The sequence below is a fragment of the Desmodus rotundus genome, chromosome 7, assembly GCF_022682495.2.
Source record: "Desmodus rotundus isolate HL8 chromosome 7, HLdesRot8A.1, whole genome shotgun sequence".
In the NCBI taxonomy this organism is placed as follows: Eukaryota; Metazoa; Chordata; class Mammalia; order Chiroptera; family Phyllostomidae; genus Desmodus; species Desmodus rotundus.
In genome coordinates this window covers 20,643,748-20,665,229 of record NC_071393.1, presented here as the reverse complement: position 1 = coordinate 20,665,229, position 21,482 = coordinate 20,643,748, and the positions used below count along the sequence as shown (strand labels likewise).

General features: G+C 57.1%; 1 protein-coding gene across 11 annotated transcripts in view; it reads right to left on the bottom strand.

Annotated features, from left to right (window-relative positions):
* Positions 1-2,487: 2,487 nt before the first annotated feature.
* The window catches only part of TANGO2 (transport and golgi organization 2 homolog), a 30,995-nt gene continuing 12,000 nt past the window's right edge, over positions 2,488-21,482 (bottom strand). For 10 of the 11 annotated variants that reach the window (XM_053928712.1, XM_053928713.1, XM_024557227.4 and 7 more), the window contains 7 exons: positions 15,039-15,127; positions 13,931-14,050; positions 13,250-13,364; positions 9,778-9,848; positions 6,998-7,151; positions 5,493-5,597; positions 2,488-3,504 (listed from right to left, as the gene is read on the bottom strand). In XM_053928712.1, the coding sequence (XP_053784687.1) occupies positions 3,384-3,504; positions 5,493-5,597; positions 6,998-7,151; positions 9,778-9,848; positions 13,250-13,364; positions 13,931-14,050; positions 15,039-15,127 (775 nt within the window). In that variant the 3' untranslated portion in view covers positions 2,488-3,383. Of the gene's footprint in view, positions 3,505-5,492; positions 5,598-6,997; positions 7,152-9,777; positions 9,849-13,249; positions 13,365-13,930; positions 14,051-15,038; positions 15,128-18,117; positions 18,218-21,482 lie in introns of all 11 variants that reach the window. The other variant, XM_045192764.2, reaches the window with a different exon arrangement.

Genomic DNA, 21,482 nt, shown 5'->3' with positions numbered 1-21,482 from the left:
GGGCCTGCCAGGACAAGACCTGAGGTCAGGCTGCATTCCTGAGCTGGTCATGCTTGTTCACAGATGCTTCTGCATCAGTCAGCCTCCCACTTCCAGCCTCCATGCCAGCGCACCTCAACTGGGCTGTCTTGGAGCCAGAGAGCAGCAGAAGCTCATCTGGAAAAGGGGCATCTGAGAAAGGAATGAATTCCCCATCCACCCAGGAGAAGAGGACCCATGTTGGGGACTCAGGGATCAAATATATCTGGTGGCAAGCACAAAGGACTGGCTAAGCCATGCCAAAGTCAGGCCCAGGCCTTCCTTGATAGTTTGTCAAAAGTGCTTCTCGAAGACATCAGCTTCCTAGGGTCCCTGTACCCTTCTAATAGTACAGAGGCCTCATTTCAAGGCACTGACCTAAATAAACACAAGGCTTGGGAAACATCAGCACTGTCACCCCTGGTTCAAATATCTCCCTAACCTAGGAATCAGCATATAGCAGTGGGCAAGAGAGAAAAGGGTCTGACTTCCTGGAGCTCTCCTGACAGGGAGACACACAAGCAGTCAAGCCCTGACCGGTGTGGCTCAGTTGGCTGTGCGTCGTCCTGCAAAATGAAGGGTCACCAGTGGGATTCCCAGTCAGGACACATGCCTGGGTTGCAGGTTCAGTCCCCAGTCAGGGCAAGTACTGGAGGCAGCCAATTGATGTTTCTCACGTTGATGTTTCTCACCCTCTCCTTCTCCTTCCCTTCCTCTCTCTCTAAAAATAAATAGAATCTTTAAAGAAATACATAAAAGAAACAATCAAAATGCATATTATGTCAGACAGTGCTAACTGATACAGAGAGAGAACAAGGCAGGGAAAATTGCAAATTTAGTTGGGATGAACCCCATCCTCCAGAAAGCTTTAGCCAAAGCCCACAGGATGTGAGGGAGAATGTGGGTGGGATATATGGAAGAGGAGTTATTCAGGCGGAAGGGATGAGTACAAAGGCCCTGGGGCCGGAGCTGTGCAGAAAGTGTAGCCATAAGCAGTGGCAGGGGCTTAAGAGGGGTGAAGGTGGGAGGGGTGCTAGAGAAGGATGAGACCAGTGTGGGAGGACTGTGGGCCGACAGGGGCAGGCACCCCAAGGTCCATCTTGTCCTCATTGTGCTCCTTCCTGGCCTCATGGCTCTGCCTCCCCATTTGCCCTGGGACTGAGGGGCTGTTATGGTGTATCCCCGAGCCTTGGTTTCCTCATCTGTAAAGTGAAGGTCACAATTATGTTATTTTTCCAGGACTGCCATCACAAAGTACCACAAATGAATGGCATAATCCAGGGACCCCCAACCCCCAGGCAGGAACCGGGCAACAAGCAAAGCTGGCCTGAGCTCTGCTCCCTGTCCCCCCACCCCATTCACAGCGGGTGGGCAAAGCTCACTTCAGCTCCACCTTCTATCTCCCCTGCACCCCCCACCCCATCTTCCAAGAAACCTTCTGTGGGGCCAAAAAGGTTGGGGACCACTGGAATAAACAAGGAAATGTGTCCCCTCACAGTTCAGAAGGCCTGCAGTCTGACATCGAGGTGAGAGCAGGGCCGCGCTCCCTCTAACAGTGACAGATTTCTTGGCATGTGGCAGCATACTCATTGTCTTCATAGGATGTTCTCTCTACGTGCATGTCTGTGTCCAAATTTTCCCTTTTTCATAAGGACACCAGTCATATTTGTTTAGGGTCCCCCCACCTGATGACCTCATTTTGTCTCGATCGGCTCTATAAAACCCTAATAAGGTCCCTACCAAGGATTACAGCATATCTTTTGGGGGCACAAAATTCAACCCCTAACAATCACAGAACTACACCTTGAGCTGCCCCTTCCTCAGGGGACCCAGGCTGTTGGGGAGCCCTGGACAGACTAGATGCAGAGGGGCCCATGACAAGGGTGGGGAAGCTTTCCCTCAATGCCCCACCCCTGGGGCAGAGGTGAACATATTTGGAGGCTCTCCAGTGGCTCTGCACCCAGCCTGTGGTGCCTCCCAAGGGTGGACGTGCCTGGCCAGGGTGGACGCTGGCATGGGGTCCACGCTGTGAGGCAGCCTGCTGAGGCGGACAAAGGGTGTCAGGCACAGATATCGCTACAAGGCTCTTTCCACTTTTAGCAGTGCCTGAGCTGGGAGCCTGAGCTGGCCTCCACAGTCCACACCAAGTGCAGGTCTGACCACACTGCTCCCTCAGGGGGCTCCCCACTGCACCCAGATAAATCCCTGGCTCCTCGGCCCAGTTCAGGAAGCCCTGTCACTGGTACCTACTATGTCCCATATACACAGGCTCTCTCGCCGCACCCTAGCCTCTGCCCAAGGACCCTCTTAGCGCTCAGGAAGCCATAAGCAGAAGGAGAAAGTGGAAAGAGCCTTGTAGCGATATCTGTGCCGTGGGAACTCCTGCAGGCTGGGAGGGCAGCCCCCAACCCCTCACACACACACAGCAGCTCCAACTGTCCCTGTCACACGGGTTAAGGACCTGGAATGTATGGACTCACCACAGCCTCAGAGTTTTATTATCGACATCTCACGTTCAAGTACAGGTTCCTATGATGTTTGGCTCCCCGAGGAGAAGCGAAAGGCAAGGGCTGGCTGTGTCCCCTCCTCGCTGAGATGGGCCTGCCCAGAACCCATGACCAGTGGGCAGGCTGCTGAGGTGCCCAGCACACAAAGGACCCCCAGTCACGGGACACTCCCATATACACGGGACCCCTAGTGCACACAGCACCACTGGGCCCACCAACCAGACCTGAGCTTCATTGAGAGTAGGTTTTTCTTGCGTTTTCCTCATTCCTCATTCCAAATGTGGCCTATCTCTTCTGCAAGAGCAGGTCTGGTTGTCAGGAACTGGCCTATGCCCAGGAGAGAAGGGGACACTTTAAAACTCCCATTGCTTTCATTAAAGCAAAGACCCACTGGCCAAAAGCACGTGTGGGTGTGAGAGGCACAGCGCCATCTGTCTGGCACAAGTGCACGTGTGCACTCCAGCATAAGTGTACACATTTATCGCCTGTGCCTCTGTGTGTCCCCAAGGGGTGTACATGGGTGCCTATGCATGTATAGACATGTATGTAAGATGTGCCTTGCGTGTGTGTCTCTATGCATGGGCAGGGGGAAGGGCCAGGTGCATTCACACATGCACAACACACCTGGACCTGCCCCTGACCTGGCTGTGGGATTCTGTCACTCCCACCGGCATAAGGGTGGACCTCCCTTATAAGAACTGGATACAGGGACACAGATCACACACAAATCAGAGGGTCCTGGTCCTGAGGGACACTGGCGGAGTCACACGCAGGCAGTGCATGTGCTGTGGAAGGTTCCCATCCAGCCCTCAAGGCAGGGCCTCACAGGAGCGGCCTGGCCACACCCAGGGGTGGGACTTAGCTCTGCAGCCTAAACTCATGGGTATTGGTCTCCCAGTGGGAAGGGTCCTTGTCTAGCATGCTGCGTTCTGTGAAGGTCACGTGCCCGTCCGCGTCCACGAGGATGACCGTGTTGGTTCTGAAAGAGAGCACGGGGCCCACATTCAGCCCACTGCCCTCAGCACCCTGCCCACATGTCAGAGCCCCAACTGGGGTCAGATCTGAGGCAGAATGGTCAAGCCCACCGCACCTGGGGCCTGTGCTAGGTACTCAGCCTGGCTGGAGGCAGGTCACTAATGAGCAGCAGCCTCGGGGAGTAGAGGGACCCTTCTGGGGTAGCTGGGCACTGAGTCTGATGGGGCCTGGAACTCCCCACTTGACAAGCCCTATTGCCTCTCCTCTGAAACTTCCCCAGCCTACCCTGCCCACCCTCTGTAGTACAAGCCCCAACCACCCACCACTCTCACCAGGGTGAGCCCTGGGCTGACAATGCACTTCCCCCTCCGAATCCCTCAGGGCTCTCAGGGAATGGCCCAGCACCGCTGTGGACACTCAGCACTTCCAAGAGGCCAACCTGTCAACTGTTTGGGGACCAAGGCTTCTTGACCTAGAAAACTCCCTTGTGCCTTCCCTCGCCACCCCCCACTTCCCCATCCCAAATGCTCAGCACACCTCTCCTCCTGCCTGGCCCTCCCCATGGCCAGTACTCACTTAGCTCCTGTCTCCCACTGATGGAGGGCAGGCACCGAGTCCCTAAGCAGACCCAGTGCAGGCTGACACCCAGAGTGGGCACATGCATACTATAAACTGGGGGTCCCAGCCAGAGTGTAGACCTGGTGTTCTGCCTCACACACCAAGTACACAAGAGCACACAATTTAGTCACAAAAATAAGCCTGTGGTGGAGGAGGGGCTCAAGGAGAATGACGCTCCTGCTGAGGGAAAAGCCAGCCCAGCAAGAAAGACTGTCATTAAGCCATGCCACCCTCCTCAGTCCAGGGAGCATCAGTGCTGGGCAGTCACACCAGGCTGGCCCTGCCCACCACCCCATCCCCTAGCCAGAGGGCTTGAAACTGCCATTTCCTGAAGGATAGAAGACTTGGGGGGCCTGCCACCCTCTTGGTCAATAGTCCGCAGGATTCCCATGTCCATCTCTTTGCTCGATACCCTCAGCGTAAGCAGAGCCTTAGCCATGTCGCCACAGCGAGGTTGGCTCACATCCTCCTGGCAGAACCACCTCCTTACCTGCACAGAGGCAGCAATAACCCACCCTCTCCCACGTGCAGGGAAAGAAGGGGCTTGGCTCAATCTCAGACAACCTGAACCTAAGAACCAGTCGGCACTTGTCATGGCCCGAACACCTTGTCCCTGAGTCTTTGCAGGCCATGGGCTCCCAAGGGCAGGGCCCATCCTTCACAGTCGCTGCAGATCCCCAGCCTGACACAAGGCTGGTGCCCACGGGGCCCGACGCACGCTGAGCCTAGGTAGATGTGGCTTGCACATGCAGCCATGCTCCACCTCCAGGCCAGGGGGGCCAGGCACTCCTGAAGCATCTGGATGGACCAGCAACCTACCCTCCTCTGTGCATCCCAGCCACCACCAAGTGCAGCATCTGAGCTGCCCTCTGATGGACCTACATGGGTGGGCCAGGCCTCCCAGCCTTGCCCCCAGCAGGGAGGGAGGCAGGAAAGGAATTTGCAGGGGTGCCAGATACCCCCGCCAACAGCTTCTCCCTCCCGGACATTTTCATCTTGCAACCATGGTATTTTCACCTTTCCTAGCATAAGGCAACATCCCAGGTTGAGATGACCGAACCCCGACCCTGGTCACAGCAAGTGAAGAAAAGAGCCAGATAGTGAGACCTGAGTCCACAGGGATTTGCTGATTTGCTGACAAGAGTATGCCCAATGCCATCTTGGCCCCCTTGTGGCAGTGTAAGAAGGCAGGAGGCAGCCTAGGACCCCCTCCTGAAAAGCAGTGGGAGCCTCAGGGGCCGTGCATCCCACAGCCCCCCTGAGCTGAAATGGCAGCCACTTCTAGATAAGGCAGAGGCTTTGGGGTCCACAGAGCTTGGGTAAGGTCAGATTCCTTACGGGACAGGACTGGATGCACCCAGCAGCCCGCCGTACCTGGTGCCGTAGTCTGGGCAACGCACGCACACAGCTGCATACTTGCTCAGAATGGGCCGCAGGTACTCCCTGCCCTGGTCCTCGAGGGCCGGGTCCGGCAGCTGCCTGGAAGGACAAAGGAGGGGTCACCACCAGCACCTCCGCTGCCTGCCCGGAGCCCTGTGGTGCCTGAGGCACTGCCAGTCTTGAAAGGGCTATTATTTCATGCACTTTTCTGCCCAAAGGCTCAAATCTCTGTCAAGACTTTCACTTAGGACTGCATCTCTGGGTCTAGGCTATCGGACAGGGGTCACGGGGAAAGCTGCCCCTGACAGAGCCACCGGGAGCTTTCCCAGGACCCAGGACCCCGAGGACAGCAGCACCTGTGAGGTCAGCGCTCGGAAGGCTCTTCTAGATCTGAAAGTGGCTGGGGTCTGTTTGGCCAGAGTAGCACAGGGCCTCCTGCTGGGGGGCAGAAGCCACCCAGGGAGCGAGCCTGTCCTCTCCTCTCAGTGGGGCCTGAGTCCGTGGGGGTACTGTGGGCAGGGGCCCAGCTAAGAGGTGCAGTCACCTGGTCACGTAGACTCACTGCCTATCCCAAGAGGTGCCCTAAGGGCATCTCTCCACGTGGCAGGAGCCCACTCAACCCTGAAGCTTGCCGGCCACGATTGCTGGCACTGGGACCACAGGTGTCAATAAAAACAGCCAGGGCCTGTCCGAGGCCAGTGGGGATGACAGACAGTGACCGAGGGCTGCGTGGATTTACAGCTAAGCATGGGCCACGAGGCGGGCCCAGGCAGGGCTTCCCTGAGGGGGTGGCTGTGCCGAGGCTGTGCCCTGGTTCAGAGAAGAGAGGAGGGTGAGCAAGGGGCAGAGAAGGGCCCCAGGGGAGAGGAGCGAGTGGCAGGCTGTGGTGGAGCTCCACTAAGAGGCCATTGGGCATGTGGGCAGGACGTTGACCTGGCCTGAGTGGGGTAGAGGAGGGATGTGTGGGCCGTGTTGCTGCGTGGCAGGAAGGCAGCTTGGCCAGCGCCTTGACACACTCTCCCACCGCTGGGATGGCTGAGGTCCACCAGAGGGTGGTCTCCTTGGGGCAGGTGCCCCCTGCAGAGGCCACTGAAGTGCCTCAAGGAAGTTGTGTCAGAGGCTCCTTCTCCCCAGGTGATTTCTAGGGTGGGTCTGTCTGTGCCCCGGCTCCTGCATGCAAACAGAGAGGACCCTCCAGCTGCTCTCAGCCCCACAGCAACCCCCATCAAGCTCTAGAAGCACTGGGCTTCCGGCATACCAGGCCATGACTGCCCCCTCCCATCATCACTGTCCGCTCATCAGAAACCTCATCAGTCCATAGGGAGAGGAGGAGGGGCCAGAGGAAGTCCACACATCCGTCAGGTTTTCCCGTAGCTGGGGAGCTGGCCCCAGTCACCTCCATGGGCCTCACAGGGCAGCAGAGACTGTCTGCCTCTCTGTCCCAGGGCCAGAGTGAAAGGGGGACACCCTGTTTACCCCAACAGGACCCACCCACTCACGCCTCCTCGTTGTTGAGCACATCCAGAAGCTGGGCAATGAGGACATCCTTAGGAAGGGCCTGGCTCTGCTCCACAGCCTCCAGGAATAGCTGCTTCCCAAAGCACAGCTTCTTCCAAGGCGTCTCCAACAGCGCATTGCTCAGTCCGTAGGTCCCTGCAAGGAGGGGTCAGTCCATCAGTGTAAAGGCCACACTGTCTGAATTTAGGGTAAACTCCCGCCCACCCACACGGCAGCAGGCAAGGTGCCAGGACACAGATGGGGGGCACCGAGGCCAGGCTGCCCCACACTCCAGCATCCTCTCTACGGGTATTCCCAACCCATCTGCACAGCGAGAGATGGAAAATGGTGGGGCACTGGCAGGAAACTGCAAGGCACAGAGGCCAAACGGCCTTGACAATAAGGAATAAACCACCTGAAATCCAACTGGACAAAGGAAAGGGGGACCTTGAGAGGGAACAATTTTCCCATCCCCCTCCCATCCCTCTCTAAGCTAGAAAAAACTTCAAGGTGTGGGTCCACCTGAGCAGGTCAAGGGTAAGAGAATCAGCAACCGAGGCCAGGAGGGCGCCTCCCAAAATTAGTGCTGGCTCACATTGCAGCACTTAGAGAGCCCACCGACATCAGGACAGCCCCCCCGAGTGGGCACAGGCAGGGCCTCCTCTGCATGCTGGCAGGGACCCTGGCTAGGGGAGCCTTGACGTTTTGGCTCAAGTTTTCTCAGAATGAGTTCTCAGTGGTTAATAGAAGTCACCACAAAAAAGAAAAGGGTTTCTCGTGTCAAAAAAGGAGAGGCATGGCCTTGAGGTGGACAGGCTACAACGGGAAGCAGGGGCAGATGTGCTCGGGGTCACGCATATGGAAAGATGCACTGAGGGCAGGGCCCCGCCCCCCTCTCCGGCTGCCAGGCTTTCCAGGCAGGATCCTGCCTGAGTATGGCGAGACTTCAGCCACTTCCAAGGAAGGCAGCCCTGGCTCTGCCAGACCCCAAAGCCATGCCACCATCCCAGGAATCACTGTGCTTCATCCACCAGGAGTGACGGGAAAGGCCACTCATCAGTGGTGCTGGGCACATGGGTAGCCACATGCAAGGAGTGAAGTGGAACCCCTACCTCACACCACACACACAAATCAATTCAAAACATCCCGAAGACCTAAATGTAAGAGCTAAAACTATAAAAATCTTAGAAGAAAATATAAGGGAAAACTACACAACCTTAAATCAGGCAACGACTTCTTAGCTATGACACAAAAAGTGTAAACGACAAAAGAAAAAAATATAAAATCAATGTCAAAATTGAAAACAACGTACTTCAAAACGTTCTTGTTTGTCATTTGTTTGACAAACAATAAAATGAATAGAAAACTCACAAAAGGGGAGACAATTTCTGCAAATCGTATGTCTGATGAGGGACTAGCAGCTGGAATATATAAAGAACTATGACTTAATAATAACAATACAAAAAACTCAATTCAGGCTCTGAGTAGACATGTCTTCAAATAAAATATACACACAAGAAGCTGCTCAGTATCATTAGCCATCAGGGACATGCAAATCAGAACCTCAGTGAGGTGCCACCCACAGCCACGGGGATGGCTGAAACCGAAAAAGCAGACAGTGACAACTTTCAGTGAGGAGGTGGAGAAATTGAAACTTCATATACTGGTGGGAAAATGGTGCAGTTGCCTTGGAAAACAGCGTGGTGGTTTCTCAAGAGATGAAACAATTACTGTGTGATCCAGCAATTCCACTCCTAGGTATCTGCCCAAGAGAAATGAAAACGTGTCTGCCCAAAAGCTCGTAACAAATGTCCATAGCTGCATCAGCCACAATAGCCGAAAGGCAGAAATGACCCAAAGATCCATGCAAGGATGAATGGAAAAACACAATGTTGAATACACATACATTGGACTATAATTCAGCCATAAAAAGGAATTAAGCCCTAATTCAGGCTGCAACATAGATGCTAAGTGGAAAAAGCCAGACACAAAAGGCCTCACATCGCACGACTCAGTTTCTATCAAACCGTTTCTATCAAATGTCCCAAATGGGCAGATCCACAGAGACAGAAAGCAGAATGGAGGTTGCCGGGGGCGGGGAAACGGCGGGGGGGGGGGGGGGGGGGGGGGGGGAGGACAGGGAGTAACACGGATGCTCACGGTTTGTTTTGGAGGCGATGCAAGTGTCAGAGGGCAGGTAGCAGTGACTGCCACCCAACTTCGTGAGCACACTAAAACCTACTGAGTGGTGCGCTTCACCGGGGGATTGTATGATACGTGAGCTAGAGCTCGATAAAGCTGTTCTTAAAAAGCAGTGACGAGGACCAGGCGAGGGCAGGCTGGGGGTGAAACCACAGGGTGTAGGTGAAAAGAATTTCTTTTCGTTTCGCAGTTTTCACAGGAGCAACGATCTAGCAAGGAAACAAGCATCTCCGGTCACAGAGCCTCTACCGCACAGAACTGAGGGCATCACAGAGACAGTTTCCTGATGCCTCCACAGAGGCCTTGAGCCGACGCACAAAATGTGGGGAGGTGGTGCTCCGTGCCTTTCAGGTGCCCGTTTTCTCAGGGTAGACATGGACGGGTTCAGCACTAGGGGAAGGCGACCTAAGCTGAAGGCAGCCTGACACGTGGACCAGGTAGGAGCATGCCGTAAGATATACCAACAGCCAGAAAGCAGTCTCAGGAGAGAAATATGACAGGGATCTAGTCTCCGGAAAATACAGAGGTTTCCCCACAGGAGCAGCCCCCACCCTGTCACCACCCACCAGAGCAGACTCACCTGGTGCCAGGACAATGGGCTCGGGCTCCCCCTGGTTTCCATAGTAGCAGAAGACATCTCCCTTCTCTGTGCTGTGAACAGGAGGGTAGAGAGGGTCCGACGGGGCTACAGATTGGGCAGACCCGCACTGCCTGACAGTCTCTGCAGCCCTATCCCCAGCACACCTGCCAACAGCCAGCACAGGGACAGTGGCCCACTGCAGCCAGGTTGGGGGTAGTCAGGGTCCCAAGCCCCTCGGAGACTTGCAGGCAAGGTCATCGAGACTCCTGGCTCACCAAGGGGACCACCGGGACCACTGGTCTGGGAGTAGCAACATCTAAAAGACCCCGCCGACTCACTGAATGCCCCACAGCAGGGGAATTAAAGGCTGCTAGCAAGGACCATTGCAGGGGGCTGGGTCCCACACCCAGGAATACGGGTACCCTTTGTAAGGACTCAGCCCCACCCCGACAGCTCATCTCTGCACTGCCGGACTAGACGAGATCCGCCAGGGTAATGGAGGCTTCTGAACAAAGCACCAAAGACCACACTTTTCTCCTTTCATACACTGAGCATGGATTCTAAAATAGTTTAAAGTGCTCCAGAGCAGAATATGTTCTAATTCCGAAATACCATAGTAGAGCTTCCCGCTGTAACCTGGAATCCTTTTCTGCAAACTCAAAAGGGACATTTTCTGGCCTGTGAGCTGACTTCCTGGTAGGATTCTGGAATTAGAGACCTGAGCTTTCAGGATGAACAAATGCAGAGGAATAGGTTGGCCAAGAAGGGCGGGAGAGTCCCACTGGCCAGGCCCACCCCAGCCATTCCTCCAGCTCGATGTGGGCCTGCAGGTAGGACTCCCGGACCCCAGGAGGTTTCACGTCCTGCTCACATCCTTCCTCCCCACACCCTTGGCTCCTTTCTTAAGAGGTCTGTCTAATGACTTCAGAGATTCTGTTTGCAGGCAAAATGCTACAAAGCATGAGGACCTGCAGGAGTGGGTTTCCACGCCCATCAAGCCTGGTCAGGTGGAAGGAGGTCTGACTCAGGGACTGACTCAGGGAGTTCAAGGCTCCTCCTGGTAGCCACCACCAGGGCTGCTGGCTGACGTCTAACTCCCTGCACCCTCTGGATCCCTCCGACCTCTGACTCCCTCCACCCTCTGGCCTGTGCTGGGATGCTCCTTGGGCAACCTGGTCCTTGGGCATAATCCACTGGATTCCCCTGGCTGCCACCTGGCTGTGTTGGGGGAGGCGGGCCCTAACCCCATGGCCTGGGAGCCAAGGGAGCTGCTCAGGCTCCAAAGGGACCGAAGCCCCTGCCCCACTGGCCTCCCCCGCCTACAGGACTGCCTGCCCATCCCTAGCGTCCACTCAGAGCATGAGGTCCTCATCACCCAGCCACCTGACACACTGCTGGAACTAAGTCCTACTTGTGTTCAAGCCAAGGGGCCGGTCTCCTGGGTCAGGTCAGACATACACAGAACTACTGACAGGCAACGTGACCCCCAAACTGACACAGAGCCGCTGAGGGTTCAAGCAGGCCAATGCAGGGAAGAGAGGGCTCCAGACAGTAAGTGCCAGTGCCAGCAGCTGCCCACACCCTCGGCCCTCCTCCCAAGGGCCACTGCCGCCTCTGGACTGACACAGCTGTCTATAAGGCAGGGAGCATGCCACACAGCAGGCCCAGAGCTCCTGGGGCCGGAAGGAGGCCCATGGACCTGCCCTCGTGAGAGGAGCCTGGCTTGGGACAGGCACCCATTCATGGGCCAACTGTAGGGCACTGACCACCTCCCCTGGCGCCTGCGCTGGTGGGAGTATCCACCAACTTCTTGGGCTTTGGAGGGGGAGAGGAGGAGAGCAAGGAGAGGGCAGGAGGGAGGGAGCAGGGGAGGGATGCTCACTTCACTGAAGAGCAAAATACACAAAAGCCCTGCAGTTCCCATAGCCACATCTCTAACTTGCACCTCACATGGGAGGGAGCCCAGACACACAGCCCACCTGGGTCGGGGGATGCAGGCTGGACCAACTGGTTGCTCTCTAAGGCCCTCAGCCGGCAGAGGGGCAGACACCCAGCCAGGGCCTCTCCACACTGGCCTCCCGTGATGGCCACAGCGCATCTGCTCTCCTGTCCAGCACATCCTGCCACATACTATGAGACTCGACAGTGCTACTCATCTGTCTGCAGACAGGCACAGGTGGGACTTCGGCACCCAGCATGCAGACCCCATACCCCACCCCTTGCCCTGTCCACCAGTGTGTGACTGATGGTCCTCTGCAGTCCACCAGAAGACAAGGGTGCTGCGTTTCTCCCCCTAACCTGAGCCAAGTACCCACAACCGCTTCAGCTTGGGGTTCCCTGTCTGCAATGGGAGGCAGGCCACACTGGTGCCACAGACAGCGCCTGGGCCACCGCCACTGAGCTGTGTGGGGCCGAGGCCAGGGTTCAGGCACGGGTACTGCAGAAACAAACACACTCTGAGAGCTAGGCCACGGCCCAATGGCAGCCAGCGCCAAGTGGGAATGAGTACGGTGCTCCTTCCCAGCCTGGGGCAAGATGGGTGGGATACAACTATGGTTTCCAGCAGCACTCAGGACTCCGGCACAGCACCAGGGGACCGTGGGGCCCACCTCACACCACCAGTGGCCGTGGCCAGGTCACCTCCCTGTCTGAGGTCGGCTGCAGCAGGTGCACAGTGGCTCCGAGGATACTCTGAGTGCTGCACGTGAGGGGCTCAGCAGGTGGCCAGAGGTAGCCGCCGCCCGCTGCTACAGCTGTCAGCCCCGCGGCACCTCTCTGTGTGCCCACAGGGCCTGGCACAGCTCCAACTGCCACTTCCTGAACAGCACGGGCCCTCTGCAGGACCCCGGCAACCTGACTCCTGAATCTCACTGCCCCGAGCCCCTCACAGAAACAGAGAGGAGCCACGCTGCCCACTCAGACCCAGCTCCCAGAAGATGCTGCGGCGGGGCCCCCACGCTCAGCAGCACCCAACCACTATGGGGTCCCAGAGTGCTCCAGGGCCACTGCCAGTTGTGCTTGTACCTTCCTTCTCCAGCCCGAGGCACCTCTGCCCACCAGACAGCAGTGCCAGGGAGGTATGGCTCCAAACCAGGGGGCTCCTCAGCCACAGACATGGGGAGGGGACCGGGGGGAAGAGGGGCGGGGTAGGCAAGGGTCACACCCAGTGTCCAGACAACACCCAGCAGCCATGCTCCACTTCTCATAGGGCAGGAGCCAGGGGCCCTCATATAGTCACAGGAAGCCCCACTGCCAAGTGCTGCAGCCCAAGTCCCCACCGCAGGGGGCCTGGGAGGGGCTGGGCCTCCGGATGCTCACCAAGCCCACCAGGAGTGATGTCCCTGGAGAGGCTGCCACAGATGCCACAGCACCCCAAGCTGAGTGGTGGGGCAGGCTCCCTACTCCCTGCCAAGCCCACGACCCAGTCTTGAGGCGGTGCTCAGGGGGCTGCCGTGCCCCACCCAGCACTTACCTCAGGTCAGCCGCTATGAGGTTGAAACCGTTGTACAGGTGACCCTCTGTGGAGACCTTCTTCAGGTAGGAGAAACTGTCCATGTCCGTGGTCAGAAAGTGGGCCACCAGTTCACCTGTGAGCAGGGAATAGACCCCTGTGGCCGAGGCAGCAGGCTTAGCCCCTCTCCCTGGGGATCCTGGTGGCCCCACGTGGGCTGGCTGCACCTCGCTGACTGCCAGCAGAGGAGGTCGGCACAGAGAACTCTGTTTTTGGTGGTTTTAAGAGTTGTTCTCCTCCATGGTGCCCCCATATGCAAGTCCAGCAGGCGGGAAAAGCCTTCAGAGGGGACAGTGGTGTCCACAGAGACAACGTGTGTCCATGGAGCTGTCCTACCAGGGGCGTCTGCTCTGCAAACATTGGACAGGTCGGGGACAATGACCCACAGTCAAGAGTGACACACTGCCGGGGAACAAGCATGAAGCATGTCCCCTGAGAGGGTGCAAGGTCGGTGCCATGGGTTTCACGTGAGCCAGGCTGAGAGTGACTCCCACAGCGAGGCTGATCAGTGGACTGCAGGGCCCTGGAAAACGAGCCCTCATCCCCATTCTAGCTCCTCCTCCTATCTCTGCGCAGGCCCAAGGAAGCCCCGGCCCCAAGGCCCCAACCCCCAGGCCAGCCCCTGCCCTGCCCTTACAGTACCTCGGCCCCTGGCGTTTGGGTCCTTATGGGGCTGCAGGTAGTTGGTGAGTGCCGCCAGCTTCCCGCGTGTGCTGATGCCCAGCCACGTGCCTCCTTCCTTGCCTTCTTCCATGTCAAGCCCTGGGCGGACGCCAGCATCATCACCAGTGGTGCCCACCCTACCCCTGCGTCCTGGGAAGTTGCACCTCAGTCCCACAACCCTGGCTGTGGAACAGGGGCTCTGACTCCACAGGGCAGGGCAGCAGGACACTTGAAAGATGCCCTCCTCAAGCCCCACCCCTCAGGACAACTGACTCCTCAGACAGCATTCTGGAGCTTGGGTTGACGCCGGGCTGGGAGCAGAGCACCAGCTCCGTCAGGGAAACCTCATCCTGGATCTGGGGCAGGGGAGACTCGGGCAGGCTAACCTTTCCTCCAAGCCTCCATGTCCTCATCTACAAGAACTGCCTCCTGCCTCCTGCCTCCCTTCCCCAAGGCAATAGCCCCTCCCCACCATGTCCTGACAAGCACCACCCCCGCCCGCCCCCCCACACACACACTTCAGCCTCCCATCTGTGCCCTGCAGTGTGGACACACACCGCCTGCCCTGTCCCATAACCCCTTCTGCTCCATCGGAGCCCAGGATGGCCGGGACGGTCCTGGCTGTGCCCCCAGGCTCCCCTCAGCACTCGTCCCACGTCCTCGCAGGCCTGCCCCGGGACCACTGCAAGAGCCATGGCTGACCCAGCCAAGGACCCCCCCACACACACACACACACACAACTGTGATGCTGCACAGAGTGATAGTGTGGGCCTGCACCTCACACCAACACGACCACGAGCCCACGGGAAAGTGTGGATCCAAATAAAGCCCACTGACCCTTCCAGCTGCTTCTGCTGGGGATCCTCGGTACATGAAGCCACGTGGACAGTGCCGGGTGGACAGTTCTGGGCTGGCCAACCCAACGCTGGCCCTGGACCGAGACCTGGGAGCCCGCCCCCATTAGAGCCACCCGAGCCCACTTACTCATTCCGAACCTACCCGGGAAGCAGCCCCCACAGCAGTTAGGACCACCTGGGGCTCTTGCTTCCTGCCACACGGTGGCCACCCACCGGGAGGAAAGACTCACCACTGAGGATCTCGTTGTTGCTCCCCCAGAAGTCTGCTATCTTGGACGGTCTGTGGTAGAACTCATCCCTGTTGGCTGCCAGGATGAGCCTAAAGAAAGCAGCACAACTGAAACCGTTGGGTCAACGCAGAAAAGCCACATTTGTTTTTCTCTGTAGTTAACAAAGAAAACTTGCCTCGGGAACCATACGGGCAAGTCCTAAAGAGAATAGGAACCCACAAGGGACAAAGGGTGGCGGCAGTTCCAGGCAGGTGGCTTCCAGGGAGCCCTCGGCCAGACTGTGCCCGGGTCCTTGCAGAGGACATAGCTAGGTGATGGTCAAAGACATGTGTCTACGCTGTTTGGGGCCAGGAGGCAGAGTCCTGCCCCGCACGCCCACTGCCCACCCAGAACAGGGCCTGGCAAGCAAGACCAAGGCCAGGCAGGCGAGGGCCCTGCGGATGAATTCTACCAGAGGCACCAAGGATGTCCCGGGTACCCAGGCGGCAAGGAGGTGCCCCTCCTTCTGTTCATCTGTCCCTCTGAAGACACCCCAGCCAGCCTCCTGGAGGGGTGCGCGTGGGCCACTGCAGCGCCCAGGGTCTCTGAGGGCTGCTGTCCTGAGTTCAGGGTGTTTGGGGAGGGAATGGGTGAGAGCTTCTGCGTTTCACTGGATTTTTGCATTAGGAATCGAACAAGTGTTTCCTTGGCAATTAGAAAAAGCGTCAGTTTTCAGAGCCCTGGTTTAGAGGTAAGGAATCTGAGCTGCCAGCCAGCTTTGCCATCTAAATAGGAACACAGATGGTGGTTGAGTGGGGCTCCTCCGGGGCTAAGGAGTGACCTCCGAAGGGCCCTGTGAGCACCACGGCTGGTTCACAGGAGAACAGAGGACAAGGGGCCAGGGCCTGGGGCTTGGTGGCCTGTGGTCACACTGGGTCCGAAACCAAATTAGTTGGGTCAACGGTCATGCCCCCAAAATCCTTCAAAAATAATTTTTGGACTGTCTTGTTGATGTCACAAATATTTGCTCATGGCACAATACGAATGATCAAAGATGTCCATAAAGTGAAAGTGAAGCCAGCACCAGGCTGTGGAAGTGTTTTCACCCCATGGACACAGCGCACGACCCCCCACCCCACCCCCGGACTCTGTACTTGCCCATGCAGCCCCCGCAACAGGTGCCAACATAGCCCAGGACTGCGCGTGGCCATGGAATACTCGGGCCACGGAAGCCCCGGAAGCCTCACCACCTTCAGGACGCCCATCCGGCCTGCAGCCGCTACCCCCTCTCCAGAGCTGGCTCCAGGGCTGCACCCAGTCTCAGGGATGTGCACCCGAGAGGGAAAGGTCCCTGCCCTGATGTGAGCCCCAGGGGAGCCCAGAACAATCCTCTGCAGCTCTAACTGCCACATTCGAACCTGGACCCCAGCCTCGGGTTGAGGTAGATGGTCTGAGGGAGAGGCCAGCTGGGCACTGACCCCTGCTTCCCACATCAGCTCTGTCCCTTCTGGAACCCGGCCACGGATGTGTCCTGGCTGGCCCTGCCCCCACAGGCTGCCTTAACGGGCTGTCCTGGTAGGTGTCCCTCCACCATGACCTGGATAGCAGTCAGGAAGGGGAGGAGGCCCATGTCCTCGAGTGGAGGGAGACCCCACAGCTCTGGCTGGGATGCCGCAGGGGCCAGGCTCCCCGCTAACGCCATGGGTGGGGGTGGTTTCACAAGGTTGGGATCAAGGGCCCTCCTTCAGACACCCAGCGCTCCTCCACACACTGGTCCTGCCACCTTCAGAGAGCGGACGGTGGGGAGGCCAGGAAGGCAGCACCCCAAATGAGGCTGGTTTTGATTCTTGCATAAGGAAAAATGAGAGGGGGGAAAAAGCTGACTGAGTAAAATCTTCTGTCCTAAGATTTTCAACTGCCTCTTTAAAACAAGGAGCATTTACATGTGTTTGTAACTAGGAACATTAATTGCTGGGTTATTTTCATTAAATGAGTCACTGTTTAACTGAACTTCACGGTTTGCTGGGGATTTCATTAAATACGTAACTCGGAGATGTGTGGGTGTGATGAGCGCCCACCCCCAGGCTCCACGTGAGGGGAGTCACTGCTCAGTCACCACTTCTGGGACAACACCACCAACTAAGGACCATCTGTGCCACCGTGCCCAGAGGCAGGGGACTGGCCCACCACAGCGAGGGGCTCTGAAGACAGCCAGTCAACCATGCCTTTGTTTCGTTCCGACCATTGAAACCACTGATTAACTATTCATGACCACTGAGCGCTCCTCACCAGCTGTTGAGGGTGGGTCTAGGTTGAGTCTGTGCACCTTCTGGGGAGGGTGGGTCTGTGAGTTCATGGTTAGATTTGTACATCTTTGAGGGGCATGATCTTTTTTCAAAGAGTATTCCCTTTGCAATCAAGGAAATAAGACCAACAGAATACCATCAGACACAGCTGCCTCTGCGGAGCATGCCGAGATGGGCAGGGCAAAGCTGCAGCCAGCATGGGAAACTTCCACGTTAGCATCTCACAGACCCTAAGGTAAGTTCTTACCTACTAGGCTCCTCACCAGAGTACTGCAGAGAGTTATACTAGAATTAAAAACAAGAGCAAAACCAACAGGCACCCAGACTATGCTCACACAGGATAACTGCCACCAAAATATGGAGGTCCCCAGTGCCTGGCATCAATGGGCATGGGGGGGCAAAGGCTGCTGGGACCACTTAGGGGATCATACCCTTGGGCGGGGGCATGACACATTGTATCCAAGGTGACCCCAGGAGGGAGTGACACCGGAAGAGTCCATCTGTGTCTGGCCAGCATGCAGCCCGGAAAGCAGACCGCATGTGCACCAGGGCCAGCGCAGCACCCAGAGGACAGACAGGGAGGCCCGAGGGAGCCTGGGAGAAGGCAGCAGTGGCATGTGACATGGAGGGCTGCTATGTCTGGAGGAATGGGTATCCTCAATAGGGAGGGCAGCAAGGTAGGAACAAGAGATGTGGGGGTACAGACTGCAGGCTGTGACAGCCCATCCCAGCAATAGGCTTGGAGCTGGTCTGCAGAGGCCATATTTGCACTCACTCCCTGGGCAAGCGCTGACCTGGCTCCTTCCCTGCACTGAGGGCCACTCAGGTAGTGGCAGTTGAGTCTGGGCACGAACAATCCACATGACACATGCTCTGAGTGGCCCGCGCCCTCTCCTGTGGGAAAGAGACAACAGAATGCTCAAACCATCTCGAGGGAGGGAGAGATGCTTCAGTGACCATGCCTTCCACCAGCAGCCCAGTTAAGTGGCGGGACAGGCCAACCTCGAACATCACTGGATGGTCCTGGGCTGGGTGTGACAGGCACAGGCTCACCTTTCCCCTTCCTAGGAGCTAACTCCTGAAAGCTAGAAAACACAATTCCCGTAAGATCAGCACCTGGAAATGGCAGAGCCACAAGCAACACGGCTCACAGCATCAGAGATGAGGATGTCCATTTCGTCTGCAAGGCAGAGGTGACTCGTTTGAAGCACCGTTACACACACGGAAGTCACAGCCACGCGTCCAGCCACAAACGGCCTCTCTGCAGTCATCTGACCTGGGGCAACCCAGACTACAGAGATGAGCTCCACCCACGAACACGAATAAAAACAGGTGCCCCATCACCCCACAGGGCAGAGAGCACTACACAGTTGATACTGCGGGTGCTGGAGGGAGCCTGCAGAGCCACGGGGGCCTCCACGGTCCCCGCCACGTGGACCAGCTTTGCAAGCGCAGGGTTCGAGGGGATGGTGGCCCTGGCGCTGGGCCTGTCCGGCCAGGAGGAGAGGGTCTCGTCTGGATGGTGCACATGACTCACTGTAAGGACATGTTCTGCCACCCAGCAGGGGACATGGGCTGCCAGGCCGCAGGGAGCCTAGGATGGGGCCATCAAAGACACTTGAAGACATCAATTGGCAGTTCCCCCAAAAGTTGAACACAGAATTTACATAAGATCTAGCAATTCCACTTCTGGGTACACATCCCAAAGAACTGAAAGCAGGACCCGAGCAGAAACTCAACAAAAATGTGAATGTACTTAATACCGTGGAACTAGATACTTACAAGTGGTCAGAGTGGCAAAGGTGTATGTTACATGCGCTTTATTGCACACACTTGCACAAAGTGCACGCTCATTCCTGACTGTTGCTATGTAAGGGACAGATGAGGATACAGCAGTGGACACCAGGATGGGGCGCAGAGGCTGGTGCAACCCTGGCCAGGCAGGGAGGGCTAAGGCAGGCAGGAACCCAAGCGAGGGGCACTGGGGCAGGCTGTGCTGCACAGAGAGCTCCTGGCAGCACCAGACAACCAGGGCCTGCTCCCCTCCATGCCCATGGCCCTGGAGCTGGGCCTCCACCAACCCCATCACTGCTCCCCCTCCCATTCCAGGCAGTGGGGCCCCTCCCAGATCTCTGATATGCCCAGGCTCAGCTCACCAGGCCTCTCCCCACTGGCCTTGCTGCAGTGTCCCTCCCATGACAGCCCCCTCCTGCTCCTCCCATCCTGTTCTGGCATCACCATGTACAGAGGCATATACAGAGAGAGCCTGCAGCCTGCCCATTCTCCCTGAATGGACACCCCCTGAGCTAGAACAGAAGCAGCCACCAGGAGCCCCTATGGCCCTCCCATGTGGTCGGGAAAACGCTGAGTATATCCATCCAGTCACCCAGAGGAGGCATATTTAGTCTTTGGCTTAGAGCCAAAGACAATTTGAGAGAAACGCTAAGGCTATCTCGAATCACAGTCCACGAGGAGTTCATTGTTACGAGGCCGCTCCTGGCAGTGGTGCACAGGCTGCGAGCAAAAGCAGGAGAGATCTGTGCTCGCCCTCCTCTCTCCTTCTTCCCATTTTTATTTTATTTGCAGGATGTTGGAGGCAGTCTCAGGAAAAAGCATCTCAAGAGGGGCTGCGGCTGAATCTGGGAGTAGCAAATACAGGCAGTGACGGACTTAGTGACTGTCAGGCAGCATCTCCTCATTTGAGAAATTCTTCACTTGTTCGGTGGGGAGAGAGTTGTTTTGTTGGTGTGTGGAAGTTCAAATGAGTGTAGAAGAGTGCATAAGAAAGCTCAGTAGCCAAAGGGGTGGACTATGCCAGCCATTGCATCTCAGCCCCAAATTCACCCTCCTGTGATAGGTAACATAGCTGAACTTTGCAGATGGTGCCATATCACGTTTTGTCAATGGAGGGCGCCAGAGAGACGCTAGAGTTGGAGAGGTTTCCCTGAAGGTTGGAGAATGCTTTCTCAGAAGGCTCCCACCATACAGGTGACTTCCCAGGCATCAGCCCAGCCCCCAGCATGCAGTACCCAGCATCCAGCACCTTCCCTGCAACAGCTGCCAGCACCCAAGGGCAGCCCAACAAGTTCTGCTGGTGCAGCACCCCAGCGACTTCTCGGGCATCCTGCAAGCCAGGGCTGTACCTCTGCAGCAGAGTCCCGATCCCAGCCAGGGGAGGGGGAAGGGATGGGGCTCTTCTGTGGGCACTCCAGTCCCACTGTCACTAGTCCTTCCATGCAGTACCCTTTCCCTGCTCAGAGTACTGAGTCTGGATCTGTCCTTTGGCTGCACCCCATCATGTAGCTCACCCTGCAGGGGCCAGTCAGGGTCAGCTCCCAGGCCCCGGCCTGGCCTAGTGCCCTCTCCTCTGCAGGAAGGGAGCACTGGACACTCCTCACCCTCCACGGCCCAGCCTGGACCAAGTGAAGTCAGCCACCATGTGAGGCAGCACAGTGTCTGATCTGGCACAGTGACTCAAACCCAAAAAGCTGGTTGAAATAGTTAAAATCATTGCTGGAACAGATTTTAAAACAATAAAAACTTCGCAGGCAACTGCACTAGTAAGCAGTTCCAGACGTCATTTTTGGTTGCGGGTTTCATCTCACCCTCATTCTCTGTGTGGATGAATTATGATGGGGTCCTGCTGGGGGGCCCCAGGGTGGCACGGTCCAGGGTCTAGAGTCAGAGAGAGGAGGGAGTTCTCCAGCTGGCACCCCCAGCTCCCCCCATCCCCCTGCACCCTGACAACATTACGCAGGCTTCTCCCAGCAACATGGACCAGCCAGCCCAAGTGAGGCCCTGGCCCACTGCCACCCCAATTCTGCTGCCCTCTGGTCCTCTGTCAGAGCCTGCAGGGCTGCTCCCCTGCCTCGACCAACTTTGCTCCTCTATCTGGCCCATACAGCCACCATTAGAGGCTGAGTCTTAGTATATTCGTACATTGACTCAGGGTCTTTACCACCAAGAGGTATTCCCTCCAGCACCCCACGCTGAGTGGCCACTGTCTGAGAGGGCACTGCCAGGCCTGCGCGGCTCATCCTGGGGCCTCCCTCTCCCCACCTGAGGGCAGCAGCAGCACGCCTCCCCTGCTTGGGGCACCTACACAGGCACTGAGGACTGTGGGGCAGCGAGGCTGAGCAGGTGATGGCAGACTCGGAGT